Below are 16,613 nucleotides of genomic sequence, written 5' to 3'. Positions count from 1 at the left end.
TCCAAAAAGTTAGAAACCACAGAATTTTCCCAAAGATTTTGGGGATCATCAAGATGTTCTTGGTGTTCTTTTTGTGGTTCCTTTTGTGACAGCAAGTCTCCCAGTTCTGAAGCAGTTAAACAGCCCCAGACCATCACACTACCACCACCATATTTTACTGTTGCTATCAAAAATGCGATGTGCGTTCATCTTCCAAAAAGTTAAAAACCACAGAATTTTCTCAAAGGTTTTGGGGATCATCAAGATGTTTTTTGTGGTTCCTTTTGTGACAGCAAGTCTCCCAATTCTGAAGCAGCTAAACAGCCCCAGACCACCACACTACCACCACCATATTTTACTGTTGCTATGAAAAATGCAATGTACATTAATCTTCCAAAAAATAACAGAATTTTCCCAAAGGTTTTGGGGATCATCAAGATGTTCTTAATGTTCTTTTTGTGGTCCCTTTTGTGACAGCAAGTCTCCCAGTTCTGAAGCAGCTAAACAGCCTCAGACCACCACACTACCACCACCATATTTTACTGTTGCTATGACAAAATGCGATGTACGTTCATCTTCCAAAAAGTTAAAAACCACAGAATTCTCCCAAAGGTTTTGGGGATCATCAAGATGTTTTTTTGTGGTTCCTTTTGTGACAGCAAGTCTCCCAGTTCTGAAGCAGCTAAACAGCCTCAGACCACCACACTACCACCACCACATTTTACTGTTGCTATGAAAAATGCGATGTACGTTCATCTTCCAAAAAGTTAAAAACCACAGAATTTTCCCAAAGGTTTTGGGGATCATCAAGATGTTCCTTTTGTGACAGCAAGTCTCCCAGTTCTGAAGCAGTTAAACAACCTCAGACCACCACACTACCACCACCATATTTTACTGTTGCTATGAAAAATGCAATGTACATTAATCTTCCAAAAAATAACAGAATTTTCCCAAAGGTTTTGGGGATCATCAAGATGTTCTTGGTGTTCTTTTTGTTCAGCAGTGGATTTGGTCGTGGAACTTTGCCATGCAGGCCGTTTTTGCCTTGTGTCTTTCTGATGGTGGAGTCTTGAGCACTGACCTTAAGTGAGGCAAGTCTTCTTTGAATGTTGTTGTGGGGTCTTTTGTGACCTCTGGTGCTCTTGGGGTCATTTTGGTTGACTCCTCGGAAGCTTCACCACTGTTTCATATTTTTGGTTCAGGTCATATATGGTTAGTGTGCAGGGCTCACAGCGAGGAGACACGAGTTCGATTCCACCCTCGGCCATTTCTGTGTGGAGTTTGCATGTTCTTCCCGTCGTGCATGCGTGGGTTTTCTCCGGGTACTCCGGTTTCCCCCTCTCCCATTCCAAAAACATGCTAGGTTAATTAGCGACTCCAAATTGTCCATAGGTATGAATGTGAGTGTGAATGGTTGTTTGTCTATATGTGCCCTGTGATTGGATGAATGAATGAATGTAGTGTTTTTTTTTTGAACGCTTGATCATCCTAATTATTGATGCGGCGAAGTCAATTCTATGCTATTTAAGACATGAATAGTGTTTTTCATTCTTGGGAAAGAAAATGATTATATTTTTAATTGGCGGAATGAGATGAATCAAACGGTGGCTGGGGTGTCGGTACGAACGCCGTGACCTATCGGGAGCTTCATTATGAGCCGGCGACAAGGAGGTAATGTACATGTTTTCTTACAAGTTGACTAATTAATTTTGCCAGTGTAAAAAATTCAATGAACAAATGTCATCGTTAACTCGCAAAGGACGTGTCAACCTTCAGCTTTATTCCATTACTTACCGCTACAGCCTAATGTTGCCTGGTGACCACAGACCTTGGACACGTCTTTATGTACTCATGCATGCGTTTTTTTATTTCCTCTCTTTGCAGACACAATGGCGCAGGAGCTGCGTGGAGCATAAGCACACCAGCAAGCATGTTATCGGCTAATATGTCTGCTAATTGAGTATTGTTAACTTTTCCCCGAGCGAGAAGGACAAATCGTATGAATAGAATCCTTGTCTATACAAATTTCCAAACGGGTTTATTTAATCATGAAGGAAAGCAGTCTGATTGAGGTGACCTGCTGTGTAGAACAGCCTCCAGTTGGACCTGTTTAACTCTTTCAACGCCCTCGGTGGCGGCCATTTTGGCTCCTCTTTCACGTCTGTGGTTACGTACCGAAACAAAGATTAGACTGTCTTTATCTGTTATCTGTCTTTTCTGTTCTGTAGTAATCAGCAGTGGAACATAGGTAAGTTTTGAGAAAATATCGGTTCCCAACTAAAAACAATAACACTATGAACTATCTGTTTAAAAAAAAAAAAGTATTTTCTATCTTTTTTTGAGAAAAGTTTTGAGAAAATATTGGTTCCCAACTAAAAAAATATAACACTATGAATTATTCCGTTTTCTCATTTGGAACTGAACTATGTGTGCATGTCCCTTCAATGCATGAAGGGACATGTTGGACCTGTTTAACCTTCGGTGGCGGCCATTTTGGATCCTCTTTCACTTCTGTGGTTACGTACCAAAACAAAGATTAGACTGTCTTTATCTGTTATCTGTCTTTTCTGTTCTGTAGTAATCAGCAGTGGAACATAGGTAAGTTTTGAGAAAATATCGGTTCCCAACTAAAAACAATAACACTATGAACTATCTGTTTAAAAAAAAGTTTTTTCTATCTTTTTTTGAGAAAGGTTTTGAGAAAATATTGGTTCCCAACTAAAAAAATATAACACTATGAATTATTCAGTTTTCTCATTTGGAACTGAACCATGTGTGCATGTCCCTTCAATGAATGAAGGGACATGTTGGACCTGTTTAACCCTCGGTGGCGGCCATTTTGGCTCCTCTTTCACTTCTGTGGTTATGTACCAAAACAAAGATTTGACTGTCAAAAAAGTTTGTTTCTATCTTTTTCTGTTCTGTAGTAATCAGCATACATAGGTAACAACATAGGTAAGTTTTGAAAAAATATCGGTTCCCAACTAAAAAAAATATAACACCATGAACTATTCAGTTTTCTCATTTGGAACTGAACTATGTGTGCATGTCCCTTCAATGCATGACCAGATGCATTAATTAGCTGTTTTTTTAGCTGTTTGTATATCTTTAGAAAGGCAGCAGCTGTACCATTACACCACTACTGACTTGATGCGGTGGTTACGTACCAAAACCAGGATTAGACTGTCTTATCTGTTAAAAAAAAAAAAAATCCATCTTTTTTGAGAAAGGTTTTGAGAAAATATTGGTTCCCAACTAAAAAAATATAACACTATGAATTATTCAGTTTTCTCATTTGGAACTGAACTATGTGTGCATGTCCCTTCAATGCATGAAGGGACATGTTGGACCTGTTTAACCCTCGGTGGCGGCCATTTTGGATCCTCTTTCACTTCTGTGGTTACGTACCAAAACAAAGATTAGACTGTCTTATCTGTTAAAAAAAAGTTTGTTTCTATCTTTTTCTGTTCTGTAGTAATCAGCAGTGGAACATAGGTAAGTTTTGAGAAAATATCGGTTCCCAACTAAAAAAAAATATAACACTATGAATTATTCAGTTTTCTCATTTGGAACTGAACTACGTGTGCACGTCCTTTCAATGCATGACCAGATGCATTAATTAGCTGTCTTTTTTTTAGCTCTTTTTATATCTTTAGAACGCACACATGCGTTCATGTCTGACATAAGGATTGTGGTTGATTCCACTGGATCCACAGGCTTTTTCATGCAAAATAACAAATGAAGTGTCTAAGGTACGAGCCCCACTCTGTGCTTTGAAAGGCAGCAGCTGTACCATTACACCATCCGGCCCTCTTCCTTTGCACGTTAGCCTAGAATGCGCCCCCTTGTCCTCACAAGTGGTCACATGTACGTGTGTGTGTGTGACAGCTGAGATGATGCATGGGCGTGACCTATAGTGCTGCCACGCGCTAACACGTGGCAATGACAATGCGGATGCTGGCCGTGATCTCATCTGCAGATATTGAGCGGCCGCATTGTTTGGAGATGCGTCTTCATTTGGCGCCGTCATATTCTCAAATTCCCAGCCAGGTCCTTGTCCACTAACCCCCCCACCACCACCCCCTCCCACGCGTCAGTCTGACTTGATTAGCGCGTCAGGCGGGACAATGAGCGTCCGTCCGTGCCCACCCATTAGCCACATCCTTTTATCAATGCCCTGTAATTAAAATGTCACGCTTTCATTTTCAAGCTTTGCTCTCGGCGGAATCTTTGCTCCAATAAAAAAAAAGTGCAATCGAAACACTCTTTTCAGTGGAAACAAAAAAAGCAAGAGGCAGAGTGTGTGGGGGGGGGGGGGGGGATCAATAGGCCCTTTAGTCCAAGAGGAGGATTGATTGCTCTCTAAAATGGGATTTATAGGCTCACACTTTTATAGGGTGCTGATACAACTGTTAATTATAAAACATTTGCCCTGCGCTTATTAAACCTGCCCTGGCTGAGCCCCCCCCCCCCCCCCTTTGCGTTTTACTCCCAGACAAACTCAAATTAACGCGGAATGAGGAGTTATTACAGAATTAGAGCATTAAAGATGCTCAAATGTACATGAAAACATGCTGAGATATAAGATATAACTCGTATTTTTGCCCTTTTTTCTGGTGTTTTACATATTTTTCTCTATTTTTTCCGCAGTACCTGTCCTTTCAACAAGACTCCTGTACAGTTAGGCCTTCAAATTAAAAGCACGCCAGTAAAACAACACGGTAAGACACAATTCCTCTCATTTTTTTTAACTGCAAATGTTGCCAGGTTTGATTTAGAATGAATTCATTTAATTTGTACGTTATGCTGAGGGATTTAAAACAAACAAAAAAAAACAGTTTTCACAACCTATATATAAATAATCACCAGAATTAATGTTTTGTTGCCTTTCATAAACTGTTTTAACTCTCCAATTCATCTATAAAATAATGAATAGAGTGTTTATATTGATGTGTGCAAATCATGCTAGTAATGGTTTAAATACAAAATAATTTTATATTAATAAAGTATAAATAATAATATACATAGCAATAAAAATCTGTATTTTTTTAAATAAAGTTTTATGTATTGAGATGGCAAAAGAAGAAGTGCTGTATTGAGCATTCACGGCAGTCTATGAACGCTCAAGGAGCCTAGTCCTCCGCCGCGTCAACTAATCCCCACCTGTCCCGGACGAGCAGCCGCATCGCGACTTCAACAATGAGTGAACGCGCATGAATATTTAAGGGGAAATGTTTGTCCCAGCAGGCCGCGCTCGTTTGTGTGCAGACGGAAATAATCATTTCTTTTTTTAAATATCTCCTTTAATAAAGTCCTCCTTAAATGTCTACATTAATAATAGTCCCTACTTAAATGTCTCATTTAATAGAAGTCCTCCTTAAATGTCTCCTTTAATTCAAGTCCTGCTTAAATGTCTCCTTTAATACAAGTCCTCCTTAAATGTCTCCTTTAATTCAAGTCCTCCTTAAATGTCTACATTAATAGAAGTCCTCCTTAAATGTCTCCTTTAATGGGATGTCGGCGACGCGACTCAGGTTTCCCGCGGAATAAGCAGCCACAAAGGCTGTGTAAATAATTAAGAGGCGGGGAATAATTACAGTGTAAAATTGTAATTATTGGCGGGGGCGGGAGGGAAGGCTCTTGATGGTGAAAGAGGAGAGCATCTGCTAAGGATCAGGTGGATCATCATCAATATTGTAAGCAGGTGAAGCTTCATCGCTGGGTTTGTCCGATAACAGTGAAGTATCTTCCCAAAATGTGCTAATACAAGCTAATATGTCATAGCATACTTGGTGGGTTCATAAATGGTCATAGTGGGTGGGGGGGGGGGGGGTCACGAGGTTTCAGTGGGTTTTATCTTCAACGAAGACGTGGTGGGTTGATCTTGGAGCCACCTGGCCGTCTTTGGGAACGTCAGGACTTCCCGTGAAGGCAACGTGAAGTCATTGATCATCTTATGCATCTCAGATGTGAGATGGCTGGCACGTGCAGCTTTAGACCCGCCAAACAGCTGCAGCTCGCTTCTTCCCGTCACGTGACCGTGTGAACTATGCCCCTTTTTCCGGGTTCCTTCGCCTCTGGCGATGCTATTGAAACACATGAAAACATTTTTACACGCCGTCAGCCCCCCCCCTCTCCCATCCCCTTCCACGCCGAGGCCTCACATTGATTTGCGTGGCCGTGGAAGCCGAGCAGATGGTGGTGTAACTTGATAAATGAGACAGCCATGTTTGTCTTTTGTCAGCTCGCTCCGCCTTCTAGTACTTGCTTGGAGACATCTTCTGTATACCAGAGCTAGTACAAGTACTAGTACTATAGTAAACTGGGGGGTGTCCAAACTTTCCCATGCTCTTGAAGGCCACATAGTGAAAAATGAAAGGAAACTACTATTTTGGCTCTTTTCTCACCCATTTTTTGTAGTTTTTTTTAAATTATTAAATATTCCTACGTTTTTGACAACTTTTATGTTTTGTTTCTCACGATATATTAAGTATTTTCTGTAATATTTCAACCCTGAAATGACAGGATGTTTTTTTTCCTCCTTACCGTACCACTTTTCTGCCTCTTCGTATTTGGACTTTATTTATTAAATGAAAGCTGTTTTTTCCCACCTTTTTTTATTCTCCTAACTACAACTCCATTCCCGTAATGTCTGGACTTTATTTTGCTAACATTACATCTTTATTCGTTGTTTTGTTTCTCCAATTCCGTTTTTTTCTGCCACTAAAACGAGGTTATAATATTCCACATTATTCTCACACAAGTACAACCTTAACCTAAACATAAATGTTTATGTCTTTATGCTTCACAATACAACATGAAACAACAACAAAAAAGACGCAGATATTTGTGGACAAAAGGGATATTTTATTACATGAGTTACGGTAGACATTCGGTGAATTGTCCTAGCTTGAATGATTGAAGTGTGGTGCGCGTGTCACTGTTGGGGGCACGTGCCGCGCGCATGTCACAAACACGATATGAGCGAGCTAGGAAGAGGAGAGAGAGAGAGAGAGAGAAGTGGCACGTGCTTCCTGTGTGTACCCGCCATTGACGTCCCCGCTCGTCGGCCAGGATGGAGGCGCCTCGTCCTCTGAAAGCAGACTTCAAATAAAAATCAAACCCTTCAACTTTTCTTGCTCTTTGCCTCCAATTTTAAGAATAGTTCGATTCCGCCGGAGTTTGTCATCTTTTGGAGCAGCAGAAGGTGAGAATTGTTTGGGTTTTTTTCGTAGTCTTTTTACGTGTTTTAGCATTTCCGGGTGCTTAAATCCTTATTTAAATTGTGTATTGTTTTTATTTTATTGTTTTATTGTTGGGTGACTATTTTTCGTGTGGCTTTTTTTTACAGGTTTAAATTCAAAATTATTGTTTATTTTTTTTATTTTCACACACACAAACACACACACTACCAATTTGCGGTACGTTCAAGTGCAGTTTTTTTTTTTGCTTCCTGGATCAAGCTACCGTTTAAGACTAATCCGAGCTGAAGCTTTAATTATATATAGGCTTGGTCTTTTATTAAGATTGGGAAGACGCACGCAGGTAGGTTTTTGGATCAGTGTAATTACCAGCAAAGAAGCTTACACTTGTTCTTTTCTTCTTCGCTAAGCGCATTGACGCAGCTCAGCCTGTTTCCCTTCTGTCCTTATCCGCCCGGGGAACTCTTATGCGGCTCCTAAAGTAGCCCGGAGCCGATTTTCAGATCAGAAGGGCCAGCCCGTCCACCTGTGAGTACCGGAACAAGATGGCGTGTTCACTTTTTAATCACACACTCAAGAAAAAGGCATTTTTTTTCTCTGTGATTGACAGGCTTCCAGGAATGGAGTCCGTACCCGGAAGAGAATCCAGCCTCTCCCCGAGTCCCAAGCAGGACACGGCAGGCCATCCGGGCGCCTTGAAACCGAACCAAGTGAGCGAGACCTCCCTGTACGGGGTGCCCATTGTGTCCCTGGTGATAGACGGCAAAGAGAGGCTGTGCCTGGCTCAGATCTCCAACACCCTGTTGAAGAACTACAGCTACAACGAGATCCACAACCGCAGGGTGGCTCTGGGGATCACCTGCGTGCAGTGCACCCCGGTTCAGCTGGAGCTCCTTCGGCGCGCGGGGGCCATGCCCATCTCATCCAGACGCTGCGGTATGATCACCAAACGGGAAGCCGAGCGGCTGTGCAAGTCCTTCCTGGGGGCGCACAGCCCTCCGAAGCTGCCCGAGAACTTCGCCTTCGACGTGTCCCACGAGTGCGCGTGGGGGTGCCGGGGCAGTTTCATCCCTGCCCGGTACAACAGCTCCCGCGCCAAGTGCATCAAATGCGGCCTGTGTAGCATGTATTTCTCCCCGAACAAGTTCATCTTCCACTCGCACCGGACCCCGGAGTCCAAGTACACGCAGCCGGACGCCGCTAACTTCAACTCGTGGAGACGTCACCTTAAACTCACGGAGAAGAAACCCTCCGAGGATATCAACCACGCGTGGGAGGACGTCAAAGCCATGTTCAACGGGGGTAGCAGAAAGAGAACGCTTCCCGCGGAGGGGGCACTGAAAGCGCAGGTTTCCTCCGCGCTCGGCCGCGCCGCGTCCCCGGAAGTGGCGCACAAACGTCTCCGCGGCCTCGACGACGACAGGTGCGCGCCGAATCCGACGCCGGCGAGCGGCGCGCGGAGCTACCCGCTCATTCCGGTGCCGAGTAAGAACTTCGGCGTGCTTCAAAAAATCCCCCCGCCCTTGTTTCCGCACCCCCCGTACGGCTTCGCTGGGTACGGCTTGTGCCCCAAGAAAAGCGACGGCGTCCCGGATGTGAGCAAATCGAACGTCCCTGGTGTCTACTGGCCCGCCGCAAAGGACGCCATATACCCCGCTTTCCCAGTCTTCTGGCCCGCAGCCGGCGGCCTTCCTATGAACCCCTACCCGAAGCCTCTGGAGGTGCCCGGGCCGGACCAAAGCGAACGAGGCGCAAACACCCCCAAAGACCACGCTGGATCCAGCAACATAAAGGACAACAACAAGCCGGGGGAAGAGCCCCCCCACAGGAAGACGACCTACATCTCGGCCTTCCGGCCCGTCGTCAAGGACTCAGAAAGCATCGCTAAGCTCTACGGGAACCGAGACGTCTACGCCGTGCGGCCAGGGTACTTATCCCCGGACTTTATCAGCGAGACCTCCAGCTACAGGTCCGCGTCCCCGGATAGAGACACTCCGGACGACGACGACCACGACGATGACGACGACCCGGACGTGGACGTGGAGTCCAATCGTGGGCAGGAGGACGAGGAGCCGATCCGGGAGCAACTCGCACCGTGCAGCCCCGCCGCGGACTCTGTGCACACGGCATCCGAGGAGGAGGAGGAGGAGGAGGACACGCCGAGCCGGGATTCATCCCCTCTCCATCAGGTCTGGATCTCATTTCCATTCCTAGAGGTTTTCCATTAATTGTTGCAGTGTTCCTCACTAGGAATTCTTCCCCCCCACCCCAACCCCCCCCAGTAGTGTAAGGTCCTGCATTTAGCTATAAAATCATATTTTTTTCAGGTGCATGAAAAGGCGGTGGAGCCCCCCGAGCCATTGAGCTGCAGCCCCCCCAGACCGGAAGGTGATGGCTTCTTGGTTCTTTTTATTCCCTTGAAACAACAAAATTAAAAATACTTTTCCGTCTTCAGGTGTGCGGCACGTATCCCAAACGCCAGGAAACATCACACCTTATCGGGAGCCGAAGGACAAACAAGGTCATTTATTTTCATCCCGGATGCTGACATTTATTATTATAGCTCTTTTCTATTATTATTATTATTATTATTATTAATATCAATATGTTTCTCTTCCAGCCGATGGATCCTTACGTATCGATATCAGCCTCCATGAAGGAGACTTGGAGAACATGGCCAAAGGTAAAAAAAAAATTTTTTTTTCATAATAATGATAATAATCTGGGATTCCTTTTAATAATATTTAGTGTCGAGCACTAAAAAGGCCCATTATTTGGCAAATGCTTTCCAGGCTATTCATATCCATACGTACCCCCCAGGCACAGCAGATAATTATTTTTAAACGCTTGGAAGGACCCCCCCCCCACATACACACACATACACACACACTATGCCGAGGATAGGATGCTCATATCTCGGGCCCCATGCAGCCTGGGGGCTTCGGCCATGTGGGACCGGAAGAAGAAATGCACCTGATGTCACCCGTACAGGAAGCTTGGGGGGGGGGGCATTTGGATATCTGACACGTTTAAAAAGCAGAGCTTCGTGTTATGAATGATTGGTGTCAATATTTCATCATTTTTTATTTAAATTTCTGCATTTTTGCTCCATTTTTTGCATTTTTGTTATTTGATTTTTTTTAGTCTTTTATTTCTACAATAAGCTATAAGCCCCCCCCTCCTCCTCCTCAATGGGAAACATACAGAAATATCAAATTATTAACATTAAAGCTTATGAATTATGCATATCAATGTTTTAGCACCCCCCCATTCATTTTTTTCCGGTTATGATACTATCAATATTTCAGCTTCTTTTTAAGCTTTTTGGTAAATTATCACTATTTTTTTGTTTTAATAAGTGCTGGGGGGGCAATCAGACCCCACCCCCTTCACGCCAGGCCATATTCAGAAATATAAGTCAATATAAAAAATATCAATATTAAGGTAAAAAAGAGAAAGAATAAATAATTAACATATTTAAAGGTTATGAATTATGAGTATCAATATTTCAGCAAAAATGCCCCCCCCCATACAGACAAATGAAAGCATGCTTTCATTTTTAAATGCTAATATTTGTGTTATGAATTGATAGTATCCATATTTTTTCATTTTGTGTTTTTTTTTTGTGCTGGGGGGGCCCACTAAAAAAACGAGGGCCACAAGTGGCCCCCCCGGCCCCTACTAGTAAATACATAAATACACTTGGGGCCGCTTTATATGAAATAAAATATATGAATGATTCATATCCAAATTCCAGTATTTTTGGCTTTTTGCTTGTGCCGCAGTTGCGTCGTCTTAGTTTTTGTTGCACCGTGAGCGAGCAAGCGAGGCGTTGAGTTTGATGACCTCACGCGACACTTTTTTTTTTGCTCACATTTTGACAAATCATTTTAAGAAATTAGAAATTTTTCTCCTTGTACATTTTTTTCTTTGAATATTATGACTTTATTGTCAGAATATTTTGACTTTATTTTTCGTCTAATGGCGGCCATTTTGGGCGATTTTGACTGATCTTTAAAGGCAATATAAACATTATCATTTTTATTCATCTATTTTTGCTCAATTTTTTTTTCCATTTTGTGTGTTTGTTTTTTTTTTGTGCTGGGGGCCACTAAAAAATGAGTTGCAGCGGCCCCCCGGCCCCTACTAGTAAATTCATAAATATACACTATATGAAATAAAAGATATGAATGATTCATATCCAAATTCCAGCATTTTTGCCTTTTTGCTGTATTTCTCTTTAAATGTTTAATTTCATCGACCCCCCCCTCAGCCAATAAAAAAGAAGCAGCAGGCCCCCCCACCCTGAAACATGAAGACTAATCCAAGGACGCTTGTGGGGGGGGCACGTTCATATTTTTAGATTTTGGATTTGAGAAAAAGGTCTACAAAAGAAGAAGCCTTTTATTGACTTTCTATTCCAGGCAAAGCGGTTTTTTTGGGGGGGGGGGTGTTCCTAATGAAATGTCCGGACACAGCTGACCTTGTGGTGTCCTTCACAGAGGAGCTGCAGAAGCAACTTGTGGAGCAGATGGAGCTGAGGAAAAAACTGGAGCGAGAATTTCAACATTTAAAAGGTAAAAGCCAAGAAAACACACACAGTATGTGTACTATATGTATGTACTATATGTACTATGTACTATGCTGCGTATGTATTCGGAGTATGAGTGGTGACGATGTGGCATTCATGGTCCAGATAATTTTCAGGACCAAATGAAGCGAGAGCTTTCCTACAGAGAAGAAATGGTCCAGCAGCTCCAGATTGTTCGAGGTTGGTCTTCTTTCTTTCACTCAATCTTTTAAAGCGACAAACCTTCTTTATGGGCATGCCTCGAGATGCCGTCGCAGCGGACGGGAGACTCGCGTCAACGCTTCTGCTCTCGCAAGCAGCGGGATCGTAACTCATAACCGGGAGATAGAAAAGTCCAGATGATGATATTAAAAAGTAAAAATGATCACATAAGAAAGTCTTCATTAGGAGATGGAGTTCAAAGTATGAGATAAAAAGTCATAATGATGGCCTAAAAAGTCATAACTGTGGGAAAAAAGCCATAATTATGAGATAAAAAAGTCCCAATTATGAGATAAAGTCATAATTAAGGCCTAAAAAGTGTGACATAAAACTGTGACATAAAACGTCATAATTACTACTCACTACTCCATCACCACTCCACTACTCCATCACCACTCCATCACTACTCCACTTCTCCTTCACCACTCCATCACCACTCCATCAACCCCTCCATCACCACTCCACTACTCCATCACTACTCCATCAACCCCTCCATCACCACTCCACTACTCCATCACTACTCCGTCACTACTCCACTTCTCCGTCATCACTCCATCACCACTCTGTCACCACTCCCTACTCCATCACCACTCCACTACTCCATCACTACTCTGTCACCACTCCACTACTCCATCACTACTCCACTTCTCCGTCACCACTCCCCACTCCATCACATTCCATCACCACTCCACTACTTCATCACCACTCCACTACTCCATCACCACTCCACTACTCCATCACCACTCCGTCACCACTCCACTACTCCATCACCACTCCATCACCACTCCACTACTCCATCACCACTCCATCAACCCCTCCATCACCACTCCGTCACCACTCCCTACTCCATCACCCCTCTATCACCATTCCATCACCACTCCATCACTACTCCACTTCTCCGTCACCACTCCATCAACCCCTCCGTCACCACTTCGTCACCACTTCATCACCACTCCATCAACCCCTCCATCACCACTCCATCACCACTCCCTACTCCATCACCACTCCACTACTCCATCACCACTCCACTACTCTATCACCACTCCACTACTCCATCACCACTCCACTACTCTATCACCACTCCACTACTCCATCACCACTCCACTACTCTATCACCACTCCACTACTCCAGCACCACTCCATCACCACTCCACTACTCTATCACCACTCCACTACTCCAGCACCACTCCATCACCACTCCACTACTCTATCACCATTCCATCAACCCCTCCATCACCACTCTGTCACCACTCCATCACTACGCCATCACTACTCCGTCACCACTTCATCACTACTCCATTAACCCCTCCATCACCACTCCACTACTCTATCACCACTCCACTACTCTATCACCACTCCGTCACCACTCCACTACTCCATCAGCACTCTGTCACCACTCCACTACTCCAGCACCACTCCGTCACCACTCCACTACTCCAGCACCACTCCGTCACCACTCCACTACTCTATCACCACTCCACCACTCCATCACCACTCCATCACTCCATCACCACTCCATCGCCGTTCCATCACCACTCCACTACTCCATCAACCACTCCGTCACTGCATCACCACTCCATCGCCATTCCATCACCACTCCACTACTCCAGCACCACTCCATCAAAGCCATTCAAAGCCCTGAAGCTCCGCCCCCATCACCGGGATGGTAGAGGCGTACGCAGACGGCACTAGAACGTTTGTTTGCGGAGCTTTTCTGTTCTCCTGAAGCAGGCGGTGGAAAAACGGAGCAGACAGTCCATTATCGGGCGGCGTATCACTTACACGAGGTAGACGGCCGGCAAAGCCGCCCAGCTAAAGGATCGGTGTCGCGTTACGTTGTTTAAAGCCGAGGTTCAAGTACACGCGGGGGTCAAACGGTCGTCTGCGAGGCCGAGCGACTGCAGCGTGTCGCCATTAGCGTGGAGCCATTCCTTGCTAGCTCCTCGTCTCCGGATGCTTTACACGCTGATACACTTCATATGCACCTACAACCCGCAAGGCATTCTGGGAAGCCAACACGCAGTTACCCAGCATGCCTTGCGGGTTAGTATAAAATTCTAGGTCATGTATGTTAGTGTTTATTTAAACACCCGCATTGTCATTGTGCCGCAATTGCGTTGTCTTAGTTTTTGTTGCACCGTGAGTGAGTTTGATGACCTCACTCGACATTTTTTTGAGGAATATTTTAAGAAATATTACATTTTTCTCCTTATATATTTTTTCTTGGAATATTATGACTTTATTGTCAGAATATTTTGACTTTATTTCCTCCAATGGCGGCCATTTTGGGTGATTTTTTTTAACTAATCTTTAACCTACTAAAAGAAAGTTTATTTCTACTTTTTTTTTCCGTTTTTTGGTAATCAGCAGTAGAAGTTTCAGGAAAATATCAGTTCCCAACTAAAAGACAAAGATACATTTCAGTTTGACACAAATATTTGTGGCTTTTGCGACACATGAAATATCATAAAAGCAACAAAAACAATACAAAAAGTTTTTTTTTAAATCAAAATAAGAACTTTATTTACAAATACAACAACAGGAAGTCATGAAATAAGCCGACGTGTCCTGACTGATGGGCTTGTTCCTCCCCAGAAGCTCACGACGCCCTTCATCACTTCTCCTGCAAGATGCTGACCCCTCGGCAGTGTAGCGGCGCCTGCACCTTTAAACCCCCCCTGCTGCCCCCCTGAAGCCCCACACCACCCTCACACACACACACACACACACACACACACACTTCCACTTTGATACATTTTCTACATGAAGGATGCTCCAATGCAAGCTAATACATGCTAAGCTAGCTGATGAGCGGAATATGTAATATAATAATAATAATAATAATAATAATAACAATATAGCTCATTAATGAATAATCACTTCATTTTCTTTTTATACATATGCCTCCCGTGCCGCACTTTGGACACCCCCTGATGTAGATACTCCGCCCATCCTAGCACTTGACTGCACTCAAACAAAAGAAGCCGGGATTTATTTCAACGTTGTTTTTCGAGGAATCCGCAATTTTTCAATTTTTCTTTGTCGTCTGAAACAGCTAGCATGCGGGAGCTAACGACGCACCTAAGTCAAAATCAAAATGAAAAAATGTAGAAAGTCGAGATGAAAAGTTGATGAAAAGTCATAATTATGGTAAAAAAAAAATCCAAAAATCCATCGGAAAGTTGGAATTCTGACATACATTTTTAAAATTATGACATTAAAAGGTCACATTATGATACAAAGTCACAATTCATAGATAAAAAAGTCATAATTATGAAATGGGAAGGTCATCATTATGAGCTAAAATTCAAAATGATGAAATAAAAAGTCAAAATTGCCAGATAAAAAGTCATAATTCTGAGACAAAATTTATTGATGAAAAAAATGAAAATGAAAAAAAATTACAAAGTCAAAATAAAAAGTTGAAATGGTTTAATGAAAAATCATAATTATGCTAACGGATCAAAATTTTGAGATGAATAAGTCAAAATTCTGACATAAAAAAAATGAAATTCTGAAGTCAAAAGTTGGAATTTTGAGATTAAAAGGTAAAAATTATTAAACAAAAAAATCATAATTTTGAGACAGGAAAGTCATCATTACGAGATGAAATTTAAAATTCAGAAATAAAAAGTCAAAATGATGAAAAAATCATAATGATGCTAACAGGCCGACATTTAAAAAGTCAAAATTTTGACAGTAAAAAAATTTTAATTCTGAGGTCAAAAGTTGGAATTTTGAGATTAAAAGGTAAAAATTATTAAACAAAAAAAAATCATAATTTTGAGACAGGAAAGTCATCATTACGAGATGAAATTTTAAATTCTGAAATAAAAAGTCAAAATGATGAAAAATCATAATTATGCTAACAGGCCAAAATTTAAAAAGTCAAAATTTTGACAGTAAAAAAAATTGAAATTCTGAGGTCAAAAGTTGGAATTTTGAGATTAAAAGGTACATTTTGAAATTCAAAATTCTGAAATAAAAAGTCAAAATGATGAAAAATCATAATTATGCTAACAGGTCAAAATTTTGAGACAAAAAAAGTCAAAATTCTGACATTAAAAAAATTTTTATTCTGAGGTCAAAAGTTAGAATTTTGAGATTAAAAAGTACAAATTCTGAGATAGTGTCATATTATGGTAAAAAGTAAAAAAATTATGAAATTAAAAAGTCATAATTATTAGACAAGAAAGTCATCATTACAAGGTACTCAAAATTCTGAAATAAAAAGTCAAAATGATGAAAAACCATAATAATGCTGACAGGCCGAAATTTAAAAAGTCAAAATTTTGACAGTAAAAAAATTGAAATTCTGAGGTCAAAAGTTGGAATTTTGAGATTAAAAGGTAAAAATTATTAAACAAAAAAAATCATAATTTTGAGACAGGAAAGTCATCATTACGAGATGAAATTCAAAATTCTGAAATAAAAAGTCAAAATGATGAAAAATCATAATGATGCTAACAAGTCGAAAGTTAAAAAGTCAAAATTTTGACAGTAAAAAATTGAAATTCTGAGGTCAAAAGTTGGAATTTTGAGATTAAAAGGTAAATTTTGAAATTCAAAATTCTGAAATAAAAAGTCAAAATGATGAAAAATCATAATTATGCTAACAGGTCAAAATTTTGAGACAAAAA

General features: G+C 41.9%; 2 protein-coding genes across 6 annotated transcripts in view; both read left to right on the top strand.

The window, feature by feature from the left end:
- Positions 1–4,594: 4,594 nt before the first annotated feature.
- On the top strand, positions 4,595–16,074 carry LOC131132061 (SKI family transcriptional corepressor 1 homolog-B-like). 5 transcript variants are annotated; one of them, XM_058077253.2, is made up of 9 exons: positions 4,595–4,700; positions 7,592–7,709; positions 7,792–9,370; positions 9,509–9,569; positions 9,637–9,702; positions 9,802–9,864; positions 11,684–11,758; positions 11,878–11,952; positions 14,569–16,074. In XM_058077253.2, exons 3-9 carry the CDS (start codon positions 7,802–7,804, stop codon positions 14,664–14,666), a joined length of 2,007 nt encoding a protein of 668 aa, XP_057933236.2. In that variant the 5' UTR covers positions 4,595–4,700; positions 7,592–7,709; positions 7,792–7,801; the 3' UTR covers positions 14,667–16,074. The 5 variants fall into 5 exon arrangements, with proteins under 5 accessions (XP_057933236.2, XP_057933242.2, XP_057933241.2 ...); XM_058077259.2 differs by lacking the exon at positions 4,595–4,700 and adding an exon at positions 6,583–7,186 and having other exon boundaries at positions 11,889–11,952; positions 14,572–16,074; XM_058077258.2 differs by lacking the exon at positions 4,595–4,700 and adding an exon at positions 6,583–7,186 and having other exon boundaries at positions 11,889–11,952.
- The window catches only part of LOC131132060 (E3 SUMO-protein ligase PIAS1-like), a 44,677-nt gene continuing 39,759 nt past the window's right edge, over positions 11,696–16,613 (top strand). Inside the window, exons 1-2 of the mRNA XM_058077251.2 lie at positions 11,696–11,758; positions 11,878–11,952. The gene's annotated coding sequence lies outside the window, so the exon portion shown is untranslated. The remainder of the gene's footprint in view (positions 11,759–11,877; positions 11,953–16,613) is intronic.

The sequence above is a fragment of the Doryrhamphus excisus genome, linkage group LG1, assembly GCF_037039965.1.
Source record: "Doryrhamphus excisus strain RoL-2023G ecotype Guam linkage group LG1, RoL_Dexc_Guam_v1.1, whole genome shotgun sequence".
Lineage (NCBI taxonomy): Eukaryota > Metazoa > Chordata > Actinopteri > Syngnathiformes > Syngnathidae > Doryrhamphus > Doryrhamphus excisus.
Note: the sequence above shows the minus strand (reverse complement) of the source record. Positions and strands in the feature narration are given on the sequence as shown.